Source organism: Bos grunniens, chromosome 13 (genome assembly GCF_055505025.1).
Source record: "Bos grunniens cultivar Pamir isolate PY7600 chromosome 13, Bosgru_T2T1.0, whole genome shotgun sequence".
Lineage (NCBI taxonomy): Eukaryota > Metazoa > Chordata > Mammalia > Artiodactyla > Bovidae > Bos > Bos grunniens.
The window spans coordinates 71,318,086-71,343,761 of NC_141177.1; the positions used below are offsets into that span (position 1 = coordinate 71,318,086).

The window sequence follows — 25,676 nt, forward strand, 5'->3', positions numbered from 1 at the left end:
CACGTCTTTCTCACAGTGCTCCCCTACTTGGAACGCTTTATCCTATTAACACACACACACACTCTTCATGGGAGCAGCTCAAACTTCACCTAAGAACAATAACACATGCAACAGTTATCACACAGTAAGGGGGTCACACAGGAACACTCAAATCCATGCACTATTTATTGAGCATCTACTGAGTGCCAGGAACTAAGCTTAGCTCGGAGAAGGCAATGGCAACCCACTCCAGTACTCTTGCCTGGAAAATTCCCACAGACAGAGGAGCATGGTAGGCTGCAGCCCATGGGGTCGCTAAGAGTCGGACACGACTGAGCAACTTCACTTTCACTTTTCACTTTCATGCATTGGAGAAGGAAATGGCAACCCACTCCAGTGTTCTTGCCTGGAGATTCCCAGGGATGGGGGAGCCTGGTGGGCTCTGAAGCGACTTAGCAGTAGCAGCAGCAGGAATAAGTCTTTACCCTGAAGGAGTTTACAGATTAGATAAAGACTGGAGTGAACAGGCCAGTGATTTTCCTGGAGGAGATCAGCTGCAAGACTGAGGCAGGCAGCGTGCTCTGGAGGAGCAGCACCCTGGGGCTCCCCAGCGAGTGAAGGGGTGCATGGATGGTGGAGAGGAGCTCTAGGATCCAGGGAACTGAACAGAAATTGATTTTTTTTTTTAATTTTAAATGTGATGTAAGGATATGAGACTTCATTATAATCCCAGTGGTTAAACCCCCAATGGCATTGTTCATGCTTTGCAGCTCCCTGTTTTCACAACAAACACTGAGAAATCACTGATAAAATATAAAGACAAATGACCAAAAGGACATTACCTATGCCCCTAACAAGTTAAACATCTCCACGGATCAGAAATCTCACAGGAACACAAAGTGTGAGCCTAGGCGAGGCCAGAATGTCTGCCGGGCTCTGGGCCCCAGACAGGAAAAGGCAGCAGGCAGGCAGTGGGCTCTCAGGGATTAACATGAGTTGATCGGATCGGGTAGCAAGGGCTCCAAGTGAACTAGGGTCAGCAGCAGGCACTTTGCTGAAAACCAGGCACTGGGGTGGCGCTCTGCCTTCTTTAGGGAACTAGATCGAAAAGATTTCTGCTAACTGCACTGAGGCCACAGCCTAGGAAACGGCTGACCTCTTGCCAGCTGACCCAGTGACCAAATCTGTGATATCCCCAACGTCACCGGGGCCGGGGCCTGGTCCACTAACACAAGACCTAATTCTGATCTGGGAACTCTAAAGCCAGGCAGAGACAAGGGCAAAACTGCCAGACCAGCAGGGGAAACCAGAGAGAGAAAGAGACAGGAAAAAGAAAACTCCCATCACAAGAAAACTCCCGTGCCTGCAAAATTACAGAACATGATGTCGACACCAATAATATCAACAACCAGAACATAAATTCACTGCAGACAAAACAAATCATCAAACGACCTGAAAAAGACTAAAATAAACATGTTAAAGACCTTCAAAGAGATAAATAACAAGAGAAGTGAAAACATTTTAAACACAAACAAGCAGAAATGAGAAATGAACTAGTGGATATAAAAAAGAACCGATTAAAAATCTTGCAGATGAAGTATAACCATTGTAATTTATAAATAAAAATGTTTGTGGTTCCAGTACTCATCATCAGACGCCTAGTAAGCCACCCCTCCCTCTACCTTCAGGCTCACAGGGCTCTGAGTTTTGCGGGACAGCCGTGTCAGACTCCAAGACTCAAAAATGAAAGACACCTGGGCATTTGTCCTCAAAGAACTTGCCATCTGTAAGTGACACTACTAGACCACTAAGATTACAAAGTAGAACAAAATTTAAATTTCAAAAAAAGTAAGCATTTCTTAAGTTAAAATGCTCTTAGTGTTCATGAGCTCATACTACCATCTTTACTAGAGTTGGCACTCTACAAGAGAGAAACATTCTCACCAAATTTCACATGAATGGAGCTGAAATAACAAAAGCTGCTTCTTTCTTAATCTGTATTTGAACTCATCTGGCAACTCTCCTTATTTATTCAAAGCACACAACCAAAAAAGTAACCCACTGAAAAGTCTCCAAAACCCAAGACCACAGCTTGCAGTATTACTTTTAGTAGAAACTACTCAAAGATCTCACAATAACAACAGCTTCACTTTCACTTATCAACTTTTGCCTGATTATTCAAATTGATGAGAAAAGCTACTGTATTCCTATCGAGGTTAATATAATCAGTACATGAAAAATTTTAAACTCTGTGCTATTATATTCTAATAAGAAAATATTAACTTCATCCCAGTTTCCCTTACCAAAAAGGCTGTACTCTAAAAGTACACAACAGTCATAGGATCCCAATCAAGATAAAATCTTAATTCTTTCCTCACTCTCTAGAAGTAAACAATTAAAATAGTAAAGTCTAGTTCTCCTGTTCATGAACAGAAGTAGAAAGGAATGACAGGAAATATTATATATACTATCCCCTTACAACTGAGAAGATAAAATCTATTTCAAAAGATAAGTCTATAAGATAGACTTGGTTCCTTGATCCAAAGACACTGATATAGCTTTGATTAAATAACATTAACCCATGTTACCCAATGATTAAATGTCACATAATAAAATCTCTGCTAATTATGGTCGATTGCCATCTTCCCTCTTCATTTTTCTAAAGAGTCACTTTCCAATGAATAGTCAATAGTAAAGTTTAGATGGTAAACTAAGCCAGCCAAGAAGCTAATGACAAAGAGATCCTCACATCTAACTTCTTAGAATAAACCAACCACCACACAGGACCACCTTCTTTTAAACAGAGACAAAGGCACGTTATTGGGCCACACCGCAATATTCAATCACTGATGAAGTGACGTAACTCCAATTTGCCTAGGACACTTACCCACACCACAATATTCAATCACTGATGAAGTGACGTAACTCCAATTTGCCTAGGACACTTACCCATGACTGGAGATGTCTCTGTATGTGGTCCCGATCCGGCGCTACACCCAAATCTGCTGTCCAGTGTTGCTCAGAGGAATACATGTCCTGGGAAGAAAACAGAGAAAGAAATCATATTTTCTAAAGGTCAGTATTTAAAATTTTCTAAAAGAAAATAAAAATAATTTACTTACAAAAATTTACTATTTTCAAAAAAACAAAAACAAAGACCCTGACATCATCTAAATGTAAAAAAATTACCAATCTTTGGAACATCATGATTCTGTTCATATTTTCCTTTTTCTGTAAGAAGTTACCCCAAAAGCAAATAATATGTATAAAGTTGTTGCCACAGAAACTTATTAATCTGTTTTCAGTTCCCTCCATCACCACATAAATAAGTCAGAGGAAGAAAGCACCCCATTTTGGGTAAATTAAACACATTACACCTGCTGAATGTTTTTTACTGCACATAAATGATTTATACACACCATCAAATAAAAGTTACCAAAGTTACTGCTATACTTTCTCTAATAATGGGCCTTTTCTTCATTATAAAGTAATAGAGCTTCATTGTTTTAAAAAATTGGAAACAGCTAAGTAGAAAGAAAAAATTATCTCAATAGTACAATGCCACTACATCTACCCAGTCATTTGTGGCATGTCTCCTTTCCAGGAATTTTCTGTATATATTTTTAAAGTGTACTTTTATAAACCCTACATACAAAATTCTGTATTTGGTTCTTTTCAGTTGAGTAAAACTTAATGCATCACCCTGTATTACTTTTAAATACAAAGTTAACCCTTTGTTAGCATATAATCATAAATCTTCCTCCCTTGATAATATGGCTTCCCTGGTGGCTCAGATGGTAAAGCATCTGCTTGCAATGAGGGAGACCCGGGTTCGATCTCTGGGTCAGGAAGATCCTCTGGAGAAGGAAATGGCAACCCATTCCAGTATCCTTGCCTGGAAAATCCCATGGATGGAGGAGCCCTGTATGCTACAGTCCATGGTGTCGCAAAGGGTCAGACACAACGGAGCAACTTCACTTTCCTTTTTGATAATATATTAAAGAAAATGAGGCACAAAAGAACATTTAAACATTACCACGGGTGCACAAGTGTCTCCCTGAACCTAATGGATGAAATTCCACAAACCAGATAATATCAGATTCGATACCAAATTTACACTTGTGCTCAGGGAGCTGCCCTCATAAACTGATTAGCTACCTCTCAGGATCACAAGGAAGGGTGATACCTTTCTAAGTCAATTAAGAAAACAGCACAATAGTAATCTGTTTCTGTTTCTGCTTCTGAAACAGATTCCAGTTCAAGAAACATTCTTTGAAGAAATAACGCTTGCCCCATCTCTAACTCATCTTTACTCACGCCATGCAGTATATGAAAGCAGTGTGAACTTGCAGAAGGATGCCCAGTTCCGACGCCAGCAGGGTCCACGTGCTCTCACTAGCCGTGGCCTATCACTGCAGGGGGCGCTGCATGATCACCTGGCCCCCTCCCCACATGGCCTCGCACTGGGTATTATGAAATGATTTCCATTTCCAGGTAACCCAATTATTCTCCCCAAAATGAGAAGCTGTATGGAAAAATCTAAAATAATCCACATGACAATAGGGTCTCACCATGAAAACACTGTCTTCCTGGCGCTTCACCCAGCCCACCCAGGAGACTAGGTGGTGGGCCAGGCTTCCTGGTGTCACAGGGTGGCTGGGGCCGCCACCCTGTGACACAGAGTAGACCACACACTCAGAGGCCCCGGGAGCTCACATGCAGCTCACTCACACCTGTGGGGACTGCTCTCTCTGTTCATATTTATATCGAAGTTTCTTATCTTAAATTTAAAATTCCTAAATGGCAACATCAAAGCACTTTGTACTAAGCCGTGCACCCTTCCTACCCATAGTTATGAACTGCCAAATAAATATTTAAGGACTGCAGTTCCTCAGATATTAGGAGTTTTCTCAGCACCAAAAATAGTAACCTCAAAAGAAACAGGACAACAAGACTTATAAACACTGAATTTATAACCTTACCATCTGAGTTGATAAATGTACTTGACAAATATGCAACAATGCATGAGCTGGAATTAATGTCATGGAGTAGTTCTTAGAAAACATATTTTTAAATTACTTATAATTGAAGTCACGCGTTCAAGACTCTTTATGCCAATCACAGCTTTGAAATGCAAACCCTTCATGCACAAGTAGGTGGGCTACCAATTCTTTTCAGCAATGAGGCAGTTTAGTAGCTCAAAAGATAACATTTTCAGATTTCCTCCTTTAAATGCTATCGCCTGGACAAACAAAGGAGAAAGAAGAATCTTACATGTTGTTTTTCACACCATCTAAGAGGGAAAGAGTACTCTGTCTCAAATCCACAGTTTCACATAAAAGGCATTATCGGGGTACTTCTGCATAAGCTGGCCTTTCAACTCATTTTACAGGAACTTGAGCCAGGGGTACTTTCAAGTGACTCCTCCAACTTTTGTGACAAAGCCATATTCAGGGAACTCAGGTTCTAGCTAAAGGAAAGAAATTCCATCATACCCTTTTCTTTATTGCAGGCACCAAACATGACCTAAAAATAATTCCCGTCACTCTTGGTCACCTAAAACTTAAATTTAACAGAATTATAAATCACAACATACAGGATCACAGACTACTGTCTCTAACAGTATTCTTCCCAGAGATCAAATTAATATTAACTTATTTCATTGTACAATAACTCTTCTTCAAAAGAGAATACTCAAAAAATCCCAATATCCACTAAAAACTGATGTGATCTTCATTTTTAATCTCATCACAAAGTATATTTTTTAAAAAATCAGATTTAATCTTGAAGATATTGTGCAAAGTGAAATAAGCAAGTCATAGTAGGAAAAGCGGTTTCCCAGATGGCATGCTGGTAAAGACTACGCCTCCCAATGCAGGAGACACGAGAGACAAAGGTTTGATCCCTAGGTTGGGAAGATTTCCTGGGTAGGAAATGGCAACCCACTCCAGTATTCCTGCCAGGAAAATTCCATGGACAGAGAAGCCTGGCAGGCTACAGTCTATGGGGTCTCAAAGCATCAAACATGACTGAGCAGCAGCCATGGAGAACAGGACAAGTACTCTGTAACTCCACTTAGATGAGGGACCTAGAGAAGTCAAATCCACAGAGACAGAAAGTAGAATGACGGCTGCCAGGGGTTGAAGGGGCAGAAAATGAGTTAGTATTTGATGGATGAAGTTTCATTTTGGGAAGATTAAAGAAGTTCTGGAGATGAATGGTGACGGTTGCACATTAATGTGAATGTACAGATTCAAGTTCAGCAAATTCCAAGAGGTATAAATTTTTAAAAAAAAGAAAAAGAAAAGAAAGAAACAGACACCCAGAGATACCACAGTGAAACTGCAAATCATCGATGACAAAGAGTTCTTAAAACCAACCAGAAACAAAAGCAGATCACTTACAAAGGAACAACCAGACTCTGATTGATCAACTGCAACCACGGAAGCCAGAAAACACTAGAACAGTATCTCCACAGTTCCAAGAGAAAATAAGTTTTAAGCTGTAATTACGTACCAACTCAGCTAAACTATTTTTTCAAGAAAAGGGGCAAAATAAAGAAAATTCAGACATAAACAGGGAATATACTGTAAGCAGATCATCATTAAGGATGCTTCCAAAACTATAGTTCATAAAGATGGAAGACGATGCCAAAAAGGGGTCTGAAATACAGGAAAGAATGGTGAGAAAAGAGAACTGTAAAAATGGGTAAACCCAAATATTAGCGGTATAATTTCGAAATGATGAGTTATAAAAACAAACAAACCTAAAGTACTGAACAAAAACAGCATGTAATCTAGGAGGAAGGTAGCATAACAGGAATGAACTATTCCAAGTCTCTTACACGGCTTTTTAGGAGGAAGATGAAGCAGACACCATCTGTTGTTCATTTGCCTTCTATCACTTGTCCTCGGATACTCCCCACCTCGTGGATTTGAGGGCCTGGGGACGCGACAGATAGGAATGTGAGCAGAACTGCACCAGTTCTAACCGAAGGCTTTACGAGCACTGAGCTGTGTTCTCCTGCACTCCTACACTGCACCCCAATCTCTGCTGGTCCCAAAATGAGGAGACACCTAGCACATAACTAAATCCAGCCACACCCAGCAGAGACTGCCAAACCTATGAGCTAGAAATACATGTCTGTCACTGCTCATCACTGAAGTTTCACAGTGACTTGTTACATAGCATTATTACAGCAAAAGATGACTAATACAAAAGGCAAAGATACTATATATGCAAATTATATTTGTGGGTTTTAGTTTAACTAAAAAATTTTACTAAGTTTACAAACACCTGCATATATACACAAATACATATATGTATACATACATACAAAGTGATACTATTTACATAAAGTTCAAAAATAAAATTAACAATACATGAACATACGTAACTATAAAGAAAAGCAAAAGAAAAAAGCAGAGTTGAGGCTAATGGTTTTCTGGGGACAGACGTAAGACAAGAGGAGCTATAGGGAGATATAAGAGGGTAGGGCTAACACTGTACCACTTAAGCTGAGAGAAAGGACATATACATATCATTCAATTAGACTTATATAACACTCTTATTACATATAGTCCTTTCTATGAACAGAATGTTTTATATTTTAATATGAAAGGCAAAACTTTTCCAGAAAAATTCAGAAATGATTATAAAAGAAATTTATGTAGCCACATGCAAAAAAGAGGTAAATGTATTTATAATCTTTAAGCCATAATTAAGAGGCAGAAAGAGTCGTAGTGACTCACTTATTCTTTAAGCTGCTGCTGCTGCTAAGTCACTTCTGTTGTGGCCAAATCTATCTGACCCCATAGATGGCAGCCCATCAGGCTCCCCCGTCCCTGGGATTCTCCAGGCAAGAACACTGGAGTGGGTTGCCATTTCCTTCTCCAATGCATGAAAGTGAAAAGTGAAAGTGAAGTCACTCAGTTGTGTCCAACTCTTAGCGACCCCATGGACTGCAGCCCACCAGGCTCCTCTGTCCATGGGATTCTCCAGGCAAGAGTACTGGAGTGGGGTGCCATTGCCTTCTCCTAGTCTTTAAGAGAAAGAGACAAATACAAGTGATAGCCAGGTTCACTATAAAATGCAAGACAGAACTGACGTGAAGAGACGGATATTCATCCTTTATCCAGATGCAGAAGAAGGTGGCCTTCCCAATGAGCTGCATTGCTCAGCTATCTGATCACTGGAGATTCTGATCTCACAGCTGTATAACCCAAGTTCATTTTTTAGTAGAAATTCCTAAACCCTGTTTTGCTAAATTACTATGTACTGAACTGTCATCCCAAGAAAAAGCTTAAGAAAATTTTCTTATTTGAAGCATTATTGGTAACAGCAAAAAAAAAAAATTATAAACTTAAATGTGCAATAATGAGGGACTGCGTAAATGAATGGCTGTTAATTTACATGGAATGGAGTTTGCTGTATCCACTTAAAAACACCTCAAAAAGATTTAACGACAAGTGAATGAATGCTCTCCAATGTCCTTTGTGCAACCTTCTCACAACCAATACGAAATATCAGAAATGATGTCTCAGAGAACTTAAATGTAATACCCCAAAGGCTTATAAACCAAAACTTAAAATGATTAATGTTCAATTTTTAAATTTAAAATAGAATAATATACAATAAAACAGATAATATACAAATTTACTATTCATTCAATAAATATTTCCTGAGCAGCTATTACAAGCCAGGGAGTGTTCCAGGCTCCACAGACACAGCCACAAACCAAAGACCCCTTTCGCATGGAACTCACATCCCAGCAATTCTAGCGCCTCCCCTTAACTCAGGTGCACAGTTCATGGTTGAAATAAATATGTCAGGGCATTCCAGGGTAATATCTTCTCATGCCAGATAAACAAATAACTTCAGTTAATACTAAAGTGGGCTTCCCAGGTGGCGCCAGCGGTAAAGCAACTGTCTGCCAATGCAGGAGACTAACAGTCGCAGGTTTGATCCCTGGGTCGGGAAGATCCCCTGGTGAAGGAAATGGCAACCCACTCCAGTAATCTTGCCTGGAAAATTCCATGGGCAGAGGAGCCTGGAGGGCTGTAGTCCAATGAATGATGACTATTAAAGTCATTCATTGACATGGATGGTCTCACCACTGTACTTTCACAATTCTTGAGCTCTCTATAAAGAATATTCATTCTCTCTGCAATTTACCCCCCCAAAACACAATTCTAAATTTTCAAGGCTTTCTGTGTTTTCCCTGCTCAAAAGAAGTAAAGCCAATCTTCTACTACAGCTAGAGTAAAAGGAGGTTTATTTAGCCCATTCACTAAATTAACGAAGTACTTCCTACTAATAAGATCAGAGAAGGAGATGGGCAAAATGAGAAATCATCCGATTTCCTAGGTTTGTTTATACGTGTATGTTAATGAAACAGCAGATAAGAATGAGATCTGATTTCCCCTTCTGCAGGTAGAATTTAAGTTAGGTTTCCAGAAGGACTTATCAAATTCTAGTAGCTTTACACTGGGCAACTTCTAGGTATTTAGGAAAAACAAATGTCCTTCCCAAGGTTTCCTTTCCTATCTCAGTTACAGAGAGGTGGGTATTTCCAAACTACCTTATATTTGCCTAATGCACTTAATATATCCTATCAGAACTATACATAATGCCTGAGGTCTACAGATAAAAGCTAAAATAAAGGCTACCGCATCTCTGATTATCAGGGGTCTGGCTTCATTTTAAAAGTCAGTTAAGGACTTCCCTGGTGGTCCAATGATTAAGAATCTGCCTACCAATACACGGTTTTTTCAGTAGTCATGTATGGATGTGAGAGTTGGACTATAAAGAAAAGCTGAGCGCTGAAGAATTGATGCTTTTGAACTGTGGTGTTGAAGAAGACTCTTGAGAGTCCCTTGGACTGCAAGGAGATCCAACCAGTCCATCCTAAAGGAAATCAGTCCTGAATATTCATTGGAAGGACTGATGCTGAAGCTGAAACTCCAATACTCTGGCCACCTGATGTGAAGAACTGACTCACTGGAAAAGACCTTAGTCAGTAAAGTCTGCCTGCAATGAGGAAGACCTGGGTTCGATTCCTGGGTCAGGAAGATCCTCTGGAGAAGGAAATGGCAGCCCACCCCTCCAGTATTCTCGCCTAGAGAATCCCATGGACAAAGGAGCCTGGCAGGTTACACTCTATGGGGTCGCAAGAGTCAAACACGACTGAGCGACTAAGCACACAGCACACATTGAGCTGGGAAAGACTGAAGGTGGGAGGAGAAGGGGACGACAGAGGATGAGATGGTTGGATGGCATCACCAACTCGCTGGACATGAGTTTGAATAAGCTCCGGGAGTCAGTGATAGCCAGGGAAGCCTGGCGAGCTGCAGTCCATGGGGTCGCAAAGAGTCGTACACAACTGAGTGACTGAACTGAGCTACCAATACAAGGGACACCGGATTCAATCCTTGGTCCAGGAAGATTCCACGTGCTGCGGGGCAATTAAGCCCCTGCACCACAGCTACTGAGTCTACAGGCTCTAGAGTCCATGCTCTGCAACAAGAGAAGCCCCACACACAGCAACAAAGAGAGTAACCCCTGCTCACTACAACTAGAGAAAGCCTATGCACAGCAAAGAAGACCCGGTACAGCCAAAAATAAATAAAAATAAAATTTAAAAGTCAGTTAAAAATTCCAGACAACTGTAATAGTAAGCCCTATAGCAGATACGATGAGAACTATAAAGAAAAGTAGGCAGGATTCCAGGCCCTACATTAAGGATTTACATCGAGCTGGATTCTAAACACAAGTATGTATCCATCCATTCAATAGATACTAATTCAGCTCTACAACATGTAAAACTTTTCAAAGGGCTCAAGATACAGCAATAGACACAAACCTGGTCCCAACTAACAGAACGCAGTCAGGACAAAAGTCCCAAAAAAGATGGGAGTCAAGGGATTACGCATGGGGAAAAAAAATGCTTTCATAAACTAAATATCTCATATATCTGGCACATGGATTACCATGGGTCCATTTTTGGTCTTGTTATAAAATAAAGGAGTTGAAACAATTTTTAAGTTCTCTTTCGAGCACTAAAAGGTTTGTGACCTAAAAATCAATTTCAATTCAATGGATAACTGAGGAAGATTCTAATCCCTCACCATTATTAACTAGAATCAATTAATAAATTATTGCAATAAACCAAGTATGAACTAAAACAAACTGGTCTGAAATGCCGGTTATGTTTGAAAAGGGGGACAGAAGGGCAGATTCAAAGGACACTTGGAAGGAAGTCAAAAAGACTAACAGTGAAGTAATCAAAGGTAATCCTAAATTTTAAGGGGGAATCCAGATGATATTCCTTTGGCAATCCTCAGTGATGAGAGATCATCAACTCTGGAGGAAAAAGGGTTTGCAAAAGAAAAATATTCCCAAGCAAGTCTGGTGAAGGAGCTTAGAATTCAAACCAACAATAAAATGTGATATAAATTGATGACAAATAGGGTTCAATATTTTAAAAAGCAACTTCTAAAAAGAAATTTGAGAAATTTCTCTTCAGCAACTGATACAGTCTACTAATGGTAACTACACTTAGTACTCATTTGAATACAGATTAAGATGCTGTTTCTAAGATGCTGTTTCAAAATGAGTCTACTATCTCACAACCAGATTATCCTAGTAAGCCTCTATTTACCAATAACTAAGCATCAGCTGGGAGAGTAAAACACAAACTCATGAGAGTTACATAAAAGACAGGGGGCCTGCATTTCCAACAAAGCTAGGCCACATAATACACAACATTCTTAGGGACAGAAACCTAGACTTAAATATATACACGTAAAGTATATTTTTTAATTATTAAAAATATCAAAGGGTTAAAAACTGGTACAACCACTTTGAAAAACTGATAATAACTACAAGAGTTACATATTTACTCAACAATTCTATTTCTAGGGATATTTCCAAAAGAAAGGAGTCTATATGTTCAACAAAATACATATATAAGAATGCTTTAACAGTCCAAAATTGGAAATAATGCAGATATCTGTTAAAAGCAGAATGGAGAAATAATTGTAATACAAAGAAGCCTGGAGCTTCTTTCCTCCTGGAAACGTTTACCCAATCAAAAAAGGTGCCTGAGGGGCTAATTTATACTTAAGCAGACTTGAGGACTCAGAAGACAGCAAATCAGAGTACAAGAGCCACTAAGGGAGCCACACCCCCGTCTGTAATAAGACCTCAAAAAGCTGAATCCCAGAAGAAAGGATAACACAAAAAGTAAACCAAACCAGTCTTTGCACAGACACTAAAATAAATCTCAATTTGAATCAAGGTGATCCTAAGTGCCTGGCAAAAGCAACAGAAAAATCCTCATCTAAATCTACATTTACTTCTAGAAATAATCTGTCAAATACAGTGAACAGTACACAGTGAGCATGGATACATGGAGCTGACACTCCTCAAAGAATAAGAGACCACAGGAAAAATTCTGCAGGACTCTGGGACAGAGTTACTTGCTTACTCTGTTCAGAGACATGTGAAGAGCTTGCACATTTTGACAGGGAATTATAAACTATAGACGTGGCATAGCAGATTTTTAAAAGAACCAAACTGAAATTCTAGAATGAAAAATACAGCAACGAATATTAAGAATCCAGAAAATGAATACATTGAAGAACAAATTAGAGATGAAGACTAAACTGAAAGGCCAGAGGTAAACTGAACCACTAGAAAAAAAAATTAAAACCCAGAAGGCAGGTGAAACACAGTGGAGTTACCGAGACCTAACGCTGGGTAACTGAAGTCTCAGAAAGATTAAGCAGGAGAAATGGGGAGAGGCAACATTAGAAGAGATGACAGCTGAAAACTATCCAAGACAGATGAAAGACACCAGGTCACAGCATAAACAGCTATGAAAAGAAAAGGGAGGAGAGGAGAGAGAGATCATTTGAAATCAAATCTGAAAGACAAAAAGAAAATCTTAAAAACAGCCTATGAAAGTGAAGTGAAAGTCATTCAGTCGTGTCCAACTCTTTGTGACCCCATGGACTATATAGTCCATGGAATTCTCCAGGCCAGAATACTGGAGTGGGGAGCCCTTCCCTTCTACAGGGGATCTTCCCAACCCAGGGATGGAACCCAGGTCTCCCGCATTGCAGGCAGATTCTTTACCAGCTGAGCCACAAGGGAAGCCTGAAAATAGCCTGAGGAAGAAAGAAATTATCACCGAAGAAGTGATAAACAGCAGCTGCCTTCTCAATAGCAACAAAGACAAATATTATAGAATAATCTCTTCTCCAAAGAATATACAAATATATGTATGTGCGTATTGCCAATCTAGAATTCTATACCTAGCAAAATGTATCTTTCAAGAATGTACGTGAAATAAAAACATTCTCAAACTAAACGTTTTAGATTTTGTCAGTACTAAATCCACTCTAAAGAAAACACTAAAGGGTATTCTGCAGGCAGATGGAAAATTTTTCCAGACAGAAAGTCAGTAACATAAGAAAGAAGAAAAGGGCAGTAAGCCTGATTGAATAATAATGGTACAAAACAATAGAAATAGGTCTTTGGGGGTATAAAACATACATACATTTTGAAACATAACAATGAAATACAAAAAAAAGGAAGGAAATTGACTTACATGTTTTAAAATTGACTTACATTATCTGGAAAAAGGGTGAAAGTCTCAATATTACACTTTGGTAAGTAGAGAAAAGATTAGAATTTCTTAGGCAAATACTAAGGAAGAGTAAAAGAATATATAATCCCAAGTTAATTAAAAAAAGGAGGAAATGGAATAATTATTTTTTTTAAATCAATCCAAAACAAATCCAGAAAAAAGGAACATGGAACAGGTGAGACAAATACATCCCTCTTAATTTTTAAACATTCATATCAATTGTTATTATCTGCCAGTTCATTTTTTATAACAGGCATCAGCAAAATACACAGAAATATCTATCCCCCACTCACATACCTAACCTTTATAAATTTTACTTTCCACATTTATTTCCATTGTCACTCAGTTTTCAAAGCCTTATTTCACCTTTTCTTTTCTAACTACAGATATGGTAACAAGCATTAAAAGATTCAAAAGGAAAACAAACAAAAAGAAACAAGGAGGAAAAAAAAAAACCCAGAGAACTAACTGGCTTACAAACGCTGCGTTAATTCCACAATAAAATATTAATCTGCCATTACTGATCTGTGTAAAATCACTAAGGGCACACTCTCCTTCTGTGATGGCCCACACTCTGTGGAGTGTGCTTCTCTCTGAATCTGAATAAATCCACTTCTTACCTATCACTTTTTCTCTCACTGAATTCTTTATGCGATGGGACATCAAGAATCTGAGCTTTACTAGGTCCTTAAATCAGGTACCATGGTGTTTGGATGGGTTTGAGCCCCAGCCACGTGGGTTCAAGTTCCAAGCAGGGTTTTGGCTGGGTTAGAGTCACAAACTGGGTTTTGGCTGGGTTCAAGTCCCAAACAAGATTTTGGCTGGGTTCAAGTCCCAGCCTCGTGGGTTCAAGTTCCAAGCAGGGTTTTGGCTGGGTTCGAGTCCCAGCCACATGAGTTTGAGTCCCAAACTGGGTTTTGGCTGGGTTCGAGTCACGGTACATGGGTTCAAGTCCCAGTCTGAGGTAAATGGTTTCACTTTTAAGATATTCTCTGTCTTTGTTTTCTCTAGATTACTGTGATATATTTAGATTTGGGGGAAGAGGGTTATTTTATGGATATTCTTCAGTCTTTGGCTTCATTTTGAAATATTCTAAAATTTAGAATACATCTATGTGAAGTATCTCTTCAAATACTGATCTGTTACTTCAAATACTGAATGTCTTACTCTTCTCCCTCTGCTCTGGCACTACGTGTACGTTGGGATTTCAACTATGTACTATATGTCTCACACATTTTCCACCTTTTAGAGGGCATGCGGGGGCTTCTAAGGTGGCGCTAGTGGTGAAGAATCTGTCTGCCAATGCAGGACAGGCTGGTTCAATCTCTGCGTCGGGAAGATTCCCTGGAGTAGGAAATGGCAACCCGCTGCAGTATTCTTGCCTGCAAAATTCCATACTCTGCTCTGAGTTCACACTCAATGAAGAAGGAAATGGCAATCCACTCCAGTATTCGTGCCTGGAAAATTCCATGGACAGAGAATCCTGGAAGGGTACAGTCCATGGGGTTGCAAAGAGTCAGACACGACTGAGCATAGAGGACAACCAAAATTAATATATTAAGAAGCTTAAAATGATATTCTTTCACTTATTTCATGAAAAGCATTACTCTAATATTTTTTAATTCCCTTGTTAATTCAGTGAAGGAAAACTCCAGGATAAAATGAAAACTTCTACACCAGTATCAATGTCATCAAGACACAGGTGCAACATATACCTCTCTCAGAGGATAATTAAGTAATCCTTTTACAGCCCCAAATACTTAACCAAACAAGATGTGAAACTCCAGAGCTTACAGTGAATTGCTACTTGCATTTTGTGAGGATTAGACATTTTAAATAAGGCTGTCTGAGCTTTTCTAAGGAAAATGTTATCAAATTTTAAAACACCAATATTATACAGTCTGTCTAAGGAAATCAAAGAACTTTTTTAACATTTAATTCCAGTTTTACAGATATAGAAATTATCAAATAATCAGTGCCAGAGTTGTATAGTAGTGGACACCAAAGTGTGCAGTCATCACCAGTCTAGCGAGGTCGGAGTCATCTGGACGGACTCTCTTTCTACAAAGGCTGAGCCACCTGGTTCAGACGATGACAGCTCATGAGGCCAAGAGCCAACCTTCGCCCCACAAGCAACAGTGGTGGGACAGGTGCCACAGAGAGAACTCTCTCACCCACAAGCATTCTCTTCTCTACACGCTCCTTCATCCTCAGTGTCCCACCCTTCCACCTGCCATCTCTTCCTCATCCTTCAGGTCTTACCAGCAACTTCCTCAGGACAGCTTGCCCTGCCCCTCCCAATCAAGTCAGGTTCCCTGGTGACTGGTTTTATAGTTCCATGTACTGTACTTCACAGGACTGATCCCTCTAGTTGTTCAAAACAAGGTACATGACACAAGGCTGTGCGTACAAGAAGGCACCCAAGAAATATCTGTTGAATAAACAAATGTGAATTTATAATTCTCCCCAATTTTACAAAGAAACAACCTTTAAAAACTAAGTTATCTTCATGAAATGCCATAACCTGGAAATGGCAGAGACCAGTTGAGAGTTCAAGTGTCTGTGATTAATTCTCAGGCTCTAATGTCCACATACTATAAAGAAGTGTTGTAGAAGTCAGATTTCTTTCAAATGAATATTACTTTGGTTTTGACTTTTACTGTAAAAATTGAGACACTTTCTAAAGGAAAAAATGAGACACTAAATATAAATAAATCATATCTAGCAAGACAATACACCTTTCAAAAATCACACTGAAGGAGAAACTATACCTTTCTGGTAATAAACGATCAGAGTATTATTGGTAACAGTACTATTTCACTAAACAAAACAAAAATGGTTGAAGTGAAATTGCAAGCATAAACCAGAAAATGTAATCACTTGCCACTTTCTAACTGAAGCAGCAATTCTTAAAAGTTCTGGTATTGTGTCTTTAAGTTTTTTGCAGGACTTCAAATTGCCTTAACATTACTAGCATTTACAATCAAAGTAATTTTGTTTCAACTTGCCACTAGCTTAAATTTACTGGTCTCTTTTTCACTCATCTTCAATAGCTGCAAAATGTAACAGTACCTTGAGATAGATGGGAACACCATGGGCAAAGACTGAACTGACCAAAAACCAAACTGACCCTGCAACCTCTGCCTGGCACTGGGACCCAGCTTGCATCTGCCATACCAGGAAGTTGCCTCAGTTCCCAAGGATGACCAGCCAATTAACAGATGGTGCCAAAGCCAACACTTGTACCTACTGGCTTGTTTAACCAATGGCAGCTGTCCTCCCAAGGAGCTATTTCATATCAAAACAATGTCATAACTGGTAATGGGCTATTCTCACCAGAAACATAACCCTAACCCCAGAGAGCCAGGTCTGCTAGTTAAAAACATTAAGTAGGCATCAACAGCAAGACTTAGGGCCCAGGTTCTTAATGTTTGGGAAATGATGCTTCTCTGATGTCCTTGTAACACCTGAGTGATTCTTTAAAGACATAATCAGCAAAGGAATTTCTATTAACTCAGAATACCTGTACTGGCAATTAAGGCACTGGTTTTTTAATTTATACTTTTATTCGTGTAGCTTCTTTTCTCTTACATTTTTACATATTTCAATTGGCTATATAGAACATAACATAGGAACAATATCCATTTTAAGTAATAAACTAGATGATGTTTACAAACTTTACTATTAAAAAAGGCAAGCTCAGTATCATTTTTCTTAACTTTACGGTCTGACAGAGTGAGAAATAAAAGCAAATAAACCACCGTCCATTTAATGCTGCCTAATCTGATTCTTATTAAGATGACTTCACAAAAGAAAAAAGCACCCTGACTTTCCTGAACAGAACTTCCCATAGATTCAATATATGAGGGAGTTGGGCAGGGTGGTATCTAAAGTTTTGTCCGACCTCCGCGCTACGAAATATTAAGTATCCCAAAGACTTACTTCTATTTATAAATGGATTAATACACGATTGAAATAACTTTCTTCTAGCAAAGTACTTAAAACCGCGTCCCCACTTTTTTTCTATATGTCACATTATTTCCATGACTTGTTATTGCTCCAATTCAAAACTCCTTCCCAGTCCCATAAGCGATTCATTTAGCTCCTAATGAAATCTACCGACTAAAAAGCATCTGTGGATTAAAATGAAGGGCGGGGGCCGGGGGGCATTTCAGTGTACAGAAATGTTCACCCGTGGATCCACAGAGCCCTCACAATTTCAATTAAAATACCTACGAGTAACCGTTCGCCCGCATCACAACTGCCGCACCAACACCCGGCTGTGAGCTCCCAAGTATTTTGCAAACTTTGCAAAGGCGCACAGATTTCCAGGTTCTCCAAAGCCCTCATTCAGCCCCATCCTCCCCTTGCCTAGTCGAAACGAAGTTCCGCGGCAGGAAGGCAATAATTTTAAAAGAACAAAGTTTGCCTCGATCCTGCCCACTTGGACTCTGGAGGACGCAACTGAAACTTGCAAGGGAGACACGTCTCCCGGGGACCGAAACTTGCCGGGGGGGGGGGGGGGGGGGGGGGAGGTGGAGAGGCAGCGGGTCTCCCCTACCCCGGGATCTGGCCGACCCCCGCCCCTTCCACGAGCCCCCTTCACCGGTCGGCAGGTCCCCCTCCCGCGCCGTCCCAGCCAGATCCAGCCCGCACGCACCCCGGCGCCCCTCGCCCGGCGCCCGCCGACCTGCCAATCACACCCGCAGCACCCAGCGGTCCGGGCTTCAGGGGGCGGGGGCCGGACGGCCGCGCGCGTTTCCGGAGCCGGCCCCCTCGAGGGCGGGGGCCGGGAGCGCCGCTCATCCACCTCCCCTGCGGCCGCGAATGGCGGCGTCCGGCTCCCCAGGGCCACCTCCGAGTCCGTGTCCGGGGGAAGCCCGCCAAGCCCCGCCGCCGCCAGCCCCTCGCAGTGGGAAAGGGGAAAATGAACTTACCTCCGAACGGTCCCGTCGGCGGAGGCTGCGGGCGGGGGGTCCCCGGGGGCCGAGCAGGTCCCGGCGCAGCGGCGGCGGCTACCGCAGTGCCCTCCGCCCCATTGTTTCCCTTCCGAGAGGATCCCGGCAAAGCCGAGCCCGGGAACCAGGAAGTTCCCCGGCGCGACACCTCCTGCCGCCGCTATGGAAACGGCCCCCCGCCTCCCAGAGCAGCTCACCCGGGACCCCGCCTCCGAGCCGCCGGCCCCGCCCGCCTCACGGTCCGCCGCCAACCGTCGCCGCTGCGGCCGCGGCCGCCGCCATCTTGGCGCGGCCCGGGCGGCCCCTTCCCGGCGGCACGTGCGCGCTGCTCCCGCGTATTCCCGCCGGCCGCGGGGGCGCGCTGCCAGGGCCGCAGGGTGCTGGCGCCGCTTCCCAGGAAGCGTAGCCAGGAGCGGCCCCCGGGACCCCGAGGGAGGGAGAGAGAGAGAGAGGGCCCAGGCGGGACTGCAGAGCTAGGACCTGGAGCGGGGCTTCGAGTAATTGCACGAAAACGACAGGCTTCAGCTGGTGTCCACTGGCAGGTCGAGGAATGGCTGACACCAGGGGTGAGGTCAGCAGAGCAGTGGCCGAGAGCCATGGGCTCTGCAGCCAGATTGCCTCGTGTTTCGTTTCTGGCTCTACTACCCACCAGCTGTCAGAGCTTGGACACTAATTTTCTGTATGCCTCAGTTTATCTGTAAAGTGGCATTTTAATACTTGCCTCATAGGGTTGTTACCTGGAAGCAAGTGCATAGTATACTCAGTAAGTGCAAAATAACTATGCTTTCAATAAAATGGCATTGGGTCTGACAAAAGTCACATTTCTGTCTTTTTCCAAGAACTTAATCTAAGTGCTCATCAGCACCACTTTAAATAGGCTACTGTGTAAGATCTCATTGCTGCTTGAAAGATGCTCATCTTTTGTCCCATCTTTCTCTAGGTCAGCGTTCCTTTTTTAAGATCGTGGAAATTGTCAAGAGTTTTCGTCTCCAGAATCTTCCATCAAGAGGTTCCATAAAAAGATGAATGATGTAAACTTTCCAATACTGTAATTAGCTGACAGCTAAATGATTTATGCAATAGGAGCTAGCAGAGTTAGGGTGTGCTGATATCTAAAGGCTTCCTGTCCTTCATTCCAGGAACTAGAGTTACTAAAGCTGGCAACTCTGCATGGCTGCTATTATCTCTCTTTCCAGCTTCTGAAAACTGACACCAAGAAACTGGGTGTTCTGGGAGAGGAGGGGTGGAGGAGGAGGCAGGGTCACTGGGCTCTTCCAAAGGATTCTGTTTTCAAGAACGGAGCCTACCGTTGGTTAGGTCTCAAACAGCCTTTAGGCTTCTCCTTAGAGCTCACAAGTGTTGTGACCTTGTTTGTACACTAAGAAAATACAATTGTATACCCTTTGGGTCTGCCTTCATACATTTAAGCCAGATTTGTGAAGACTAGTGTTTAATGATTCTGATCCAACAAGAGCAGGACTTCCCTGGTAGTCCAGTAGTTAGGACTCAGTGCTTCCACTGCAGGGAGTACTGGTTCGATCCCTGGTTGGGGAACTAAGATCCCACATCCTTCAGGGAACAGCCAAAAACCATGAACAGTCTGATACATGAAATGAATTGGGGTAAAAACAGATCAGGAGTTGGCAGGACATGGGTAACTTTTTCAACACCTAAACACTTCTCCAAAAGTTATAGAATTCTTTCATGAGGATCCTGCAGATTGGGATATTTTGAATCTCTAAAAGACAGGAGCCCCCACTGCATCAGTAGATTGCTTCCCACATGGTAGGCCCTCAGTAAATGTTTATTGAATTAAATTGCTGTTTTTGTGGTTGAGCTCTCATTTCAGGTGGCCTTGGGGACCATAGACTCACAGGAGATGTTACTCAAGGGACTTCCTTGAGAACTTCATAAACAAGGACCTGGAGTCACCAGATAATGAATTAATAGGATTTTGGATGAACAACCCCAGCCCCAGGCTCACTTGGCAAAATAAAGTGGAAATTTCAGATGTTTTTTTCCATAAATTTATAAGGGTAATTTTTTGAAAACTTTAGATCTAATTCTGGGCAGCACTGATTCAATTTTATACTGCAATTATAGCATGATTAAAGTTCAGAAAAACCCACATTTTCTCCCAAGTCAAAGTGTCACATCTCAGTATAAAACCTATATTCACTCTTGAAAAGTGAAAGTGAAAGTTGCTCAGTCGTGTCCGACTCTTTGCAACCCCATGGACTATACAGTCCATGGAATTCTCCAGGCCAGAATACTGGAGTGGGTAGCCTTTCCCTTCTCCAGGGGATCTTCCCAAGGGGTCTCCTGCATTTTGGGTGGATTCTTTACCAACTGAACTATGATAGGAAAGTATAAATTTAGGGACTTAACATAATTTTTTTAAATTAATCATCTTGGAGCTATTGTTAAGCTATAAACACAAATTTCTGTCTTTATATCCCCAGCATAGTGTTTGACACATAGTAGTCATGTAAATTCACTTATCTATGGCATATGATAAATACATAGAATCTGTGTCAATCATTAGCAAGGAAATAGAATCATTTTTGCTCTAAATCAGGTATGGGCAAACTTGTTTTTAAAGGGGAAAGAGCAAACACGAGAACAGCCATACACAATATGTAAAAGAATGAGTGTGCCTGTGTTCCACTAGAAATTTATTATGAAAATAGGTGGATCTGACCCACAGGGATGTATTTTACCAATCCCTTAAGTAATTATATTTGGATTATTCTCACTCCAGTTTTACATTCATTCCAATGAAATGCCAGATATTAAAATACCCTTTAACTGAAGAAAGCATAAAAGCCTGATATTCATAAATCACCAAAAAGTAGAAAAAAACATGGAGTAACAGTTTTATATTACCAATTAAAATATTTCTCAAATAACAAAAAGTTTAGAGCTATGTCTCATATATTACGATGGAATAAGATAAATGGATATTCGCATTTCATTTTTGCAAAAGTTATGCTAATGAAAAAAAACTTAAAATGTTGCCAAAGGTAAAAGTATATGTTTAAATCCTCACAGGATGTCATAATAACCAAGGCCAGAAGCACAATCTGTGGTGAGAACAGAAGAACATAGGACATAAAGGAAAAAAAACTCCAAAGCAAATCATACACCCTTCACTGTCGTCTTCAGAATATGGATGAAAGGGTGGGTTCCCAGAGTCTCCTGTAAAATGAGAATTTGAAATGTGAACCCAAGGCTAATGGATTCATTTAATTTTTTTAATAAGGGGAAGCAGATAGCTCCCTTGAGGGGGCAGTTTTTTGGTTTTAGTAAAGCTATGGAAACCTTATGGCAGAAAGTGAAGAAGAACTAAAGAACTTCTTGATGAAAGTGAAAGATGAGAGTGAAAAAGTTGGCTTAAAACTCAGCATTCAGAAAACTAAGATCATGGCATCTGGTCCCATCACTTCCTGGCAAATAGATGGGGAAATAATGGAAGCAGTGGGACACTTTATTTTCTTGGGCTCCAAAATCACTGCAGATGGTGACTGCAGCCATGAAATTAAAAGACACTTGCTCCTTGGAAGAAAAGCTATGACCAACCTAGACAGCATATTAAAAAGCAGAGACATACTTTGCCAACAATGGTCTGTCTAGTCAAAGCTATGGTTTTTCCAGTAACCATGTATGGATGTGAGAGTTGGACTATGAAGAAAGCTGAGCACGGAAGAACTGATGCTTTGAACTGTAGTGCTGGAGAAGACTCTTGAGAGTCTCTTGGACTGCAAGGAGATCCAACCAGTCCATCCTAAAGGAAATCAGTCCTGAATATTCATTGGAAGGACTGATGTTGAAGCTGAAACTCCAATACTTTGGCCACCTGATGCGAAGAACTGACTCATTGGAAAAGACTCTGATGCTGGGAAAGATTGAAGGCAGGAGGAGAAGGGGACGACAGAGGATGAGATGGTTGGCATCACCAACTCGATGGACGTGAGTTTAAGTAAGCTCTGAGAGTTGGTAATGGACAGGGAAGCCTGGCATGCTGCAGTCCGTGGGGTCACAGAGTCGGAAACAACTGAGCAACTGAACTGAACTGAAAGCTATGGAAAGCCTTGCAATGCACATTTTTGTGCTCACGAGCAGTAGTACTTTCTGAAATGTCATCAGAAGCCATCAGTGCTTTTCCATTGGTTAGGAAAATCAGCTCAAATGACACTGCATATAATTGTCCTTAGTTGTTGAAAACAGCTTAGGCCAGTCAACATCTTTGTACCGTGTATAAGTGGCAAAGCAATGGATAATCAGCAACCATATCCACACTACTTACATTGAAAACTTACCCTAAAAGAGAAGTTACTGATCGCACAGCAAGGAAGAAGGGTCGATGGCATGACTGTGAACCCCATAGAATTGTACGCAAGATGTTGTGTGCACAGTTTGTTCCTTATAACATTCTGGGGTTGTCTTGTTTATTAGTATACTCGGGTTTCTTCTGTCTCTGTATCATAAGAATGGACACGCTGTGAGACTAGAGAAGGGATCTGTCTTCCCTACTCTATCCCTTGGTCCAGATCAGTGTCTGAAATATAGAATCAGTGATCTATAAATAATCATAGAAGGAATGAAGGAAGACAAGGAGGGAAGAGAGAAGGAAACAAGGGAAGAAAGAATGGAGGAGGGAACAAAAGTAAACAAATATATATTTTTTCTGTATAATACTGTATATCAGCTCTACTTAAATTTTAAAAATACATTTTTTTCTTGGAAAAAAATTTCCTAACTTTTCTCATATGCTCAATAGGGTGTGTGACTCAAAAGAAAAAAAAAAAGGTAGGAATGATTGGTTTACAACTACAGGGGCTGCCTCAATCATCTCCTCCCGTCTTTTGTTCGTAAGCCAACCTGATCCTGATTATATACCAGAAGGGTTATCATGGTTTGCCAGAGACCTATAATAATGTCACAGCATTTGAAAAGCCTGTCCTTATATTTTTATAGCTTTAGAGAATTTCTCCTGTCTGCTCAACTCAGAGTTTCCTTACTTCAGCTGTACATTTGACTACCTCTTAGATGTCAGTCATTCCATTTATCTGTTTTTTGCCTGTGTTCAAAAGTTCTAAGATATTGAAAAAAAAATTGAAGTACAATTTCAAGGCATTTTTGTCTCCATTGCAGGGCAATAAAACTTTTGTCTCTGTGTATATGAATTTTTTAAATTTACTTTTAAACTCTGTAAATATATATCTATATATGTTGTCTGAGGGTTGTTTTCAAAGATAACCCCACCCCTCAATGAGCCATGCCTCCAACATCCACATCCTTTCATATCATCCTCCTCTTGAATTTGGGCTGGGCCTGTGACTCACTTTTGATGAAAAGAATCAGGTAGAAATGATGTTAGGTGATTTCTAAGGCTGGATCATAAGAAATATTTCTGCCTCCACCTGGGTCTCTGGAATATTTATTTTTAATGGGCTTTCTCCCAGAACTCAGCCATCATGCTGTAGAAAGCTCAAGCCAGAGAGGCCACATACAGGTGGCTTGAATGATAACCTTGGCTGAGCCCTTGTATCAACTGCTAGCCAGATGGGTGTGCCATCTTGGACATTCTACACAGTCAAACCTTCACTGTGCCTTTAGCCCCAACTGTGCAACCCCATGAGAAACCCCAAATGAGGCCATCTCAGTCAACCCATGGGACCCGCAGAACCACAAGAGCAATAATAAACTATTTTAAGCCATTGAGTTTAGGACAGTTTGTTACCCTCTTACAAGTAACTAGAATATGTAGATTAACATGGTGTTAAAGCTATACTTATATTTTAGCTAAGACCTTAATGAACAAATAACTTAAGATTAACAGAAATGGCATATAAGAAGGTCAAGTTGTATTAGAAGAAGGTGAACCTAACATATTTTGATCATGCTTTTCACTACTAAGTTGCTGATTTTTTGTCTGATTCTTTCCTTTGCTGCAGAGTGATATGCTGGGCATTGTGAAACAACATGACAGACAACCTTTTGGTGTCTATAAAGTAAATATACTTGTAAGTACATTTGACATAAATAGATATGAAGTAAGTCTTTGCCCGAATGCTTTGGGTAAAGGAGTGGTTACAAAAGGGGTTACAGAAAGTTAGACCAAAGACACACTTAAAATAAGACAATAGATGAAAAACAATTTTTTTTTAATCTGCTCAGCTTATCTTTTCTATTTGCTAATACTTAATTTAAAAATGCAGTCCAGTGGTTTGGGCTGTGTTGTCTCACTGCCAAGAGCCCAGATTCAATCCCTAGTCAGGTAAGTAACAGCCATATGCCATGTGGGGTGGCAAAAAACAAAAACTAAAAACAAATTCAGGTCCATAATTCCTGATCTGTAATTCTGAAATCAACAAAGCTCTGAAAACCAAAAATATTTTTGTAAATCATTTGCCACCTAAACTCACTGGGTAGCAACTGCAATGTCCTATGACTATTTATTATGGGCTTTATCTTATTTAAATGAACACTCAGTTCCTTGCAGAATTAGTACGTTTGATTACAACATCCTATCCCAGACCCCACTTGTGCTGTCCCCACAAGTAACATGCAGTATGTGTACTGTGTCACCCTCCTAAAAACTGAAACTTCTGAATTCAAAAACACTTCTGGTTTCACACCCTAAGTTGACTTTATAGGTGACCTAAAACGAAGACCATGGCATCTAGTCCCATCACTTCATAGGAAATAGATGGGGAAACAGTGGAAAGTGTCAGACTTTATTTTGGGAGGCCCCAAAATCACTGCAGTTGGATGGTGACTGCAGCCATGAAATTAAAAGACGCTTGCTCCTTGGAAGGAAAGTTATGACCAACCTAGATAGCATATTCAAAAGCAGAGACATTACTTTGCCAACAAAGGTCCATCTAGTCAAGGCTATATTTTTTCCAGTGGTCATGTATGGATGTGAGGGTTGGACTGTGAAGAAAGCTGAGGGCTGAAGAATTGATGCTTTTGAACTGTGGTGTTGGAGAAGACTCTTGAGAGTCCCTTGGACTCCAAGGAGATCCAACCAGTCCATCCTAAAGGAGATCAGCCCTGGGATTTCTTTGGAAGGAATGATGCTA

The 25,676-nt window shown here is 40.9% G+C and overlaps 2 protein-coding genes across 10 annotated transcripts in view; one reads left to right on the forward strand and one right to left on the reverse strand.

The window, feature by feature from the left end:
* The window catches only part of USP6NL (USP6 N-terminal like), a 205,936-nt gene that overhangs the window by 116,282 nt on the left and 63,978 nt on the right, over positions 1-25,676 (reverse strand). The window contains exons 1-4 of one of the 9 annotated variants that reach the window (XM_086334901.1): positions 16,703-16,988; positions 15,893-16,061; positions 6,824-6,921; positions 2,929-3,015 (exon numbers count right to left, since the gene is read on the reverse strand). In XM_086334901.1, coding sequence (XP_086191027.1) covers positions 2,929-2,932 — 4 coding nt within the window. In that variant the 5' untranslated portion in view covers positions 2,933-3,015; positions 6,824-6,921; positions 15,893-16,061; positions 16,703-16,988. Of the gene's footprint in view, positions 1-2,928; positions 3,016-6,823; positions 6,922-15,892; positions 16,062-16,702; positions 16,989-17,866; positions 18,236-18,290; positions 18,461-18,567; positions 18,708-18,785; positions 18,902-25,676 lie in introns of those variants that run through there. The other 8 variants (XM_086334903.1, XM_086334907.1, XM_086334899.1 and 5 more) reach the window with 8 other exon arrangements.
* On the forward strand, positions 11,177-23,768 carry LOC147361199 (uncharacterized). Its single transcript, XM_086335202.1, has 3 exons — positions 11,177-11,267; positions 18,247-20,624; positions 21,640-23,768. The coding sequence occupies exons 1-2, from the start codon at positions 11,177-11,179 to the stop codon at positions 19,287-19,289; spliced, it is 1,134 nt and encodes a 377-aa protein (XP_086191328.1). The 3' UTR covers positions 19,290-20,624; positions 21,640-23,768.

Coding starts and splice junctions, on each gene's coding strand:
- LOC147361199 (XM_086335202.1), top strand. CDS start 11,177: ATGCCGGTTATGTTTGAAAAGGGGGACAGAAGGGCAGATTCAAAGGAC. Junction 11,268..18,246: donor TAACAGTGAAGTAATCAAAG/GTAATCCTAAAT, acceptor ACCGGTCGGCAG/GTCCCCCTCCCGCGCCGTCC.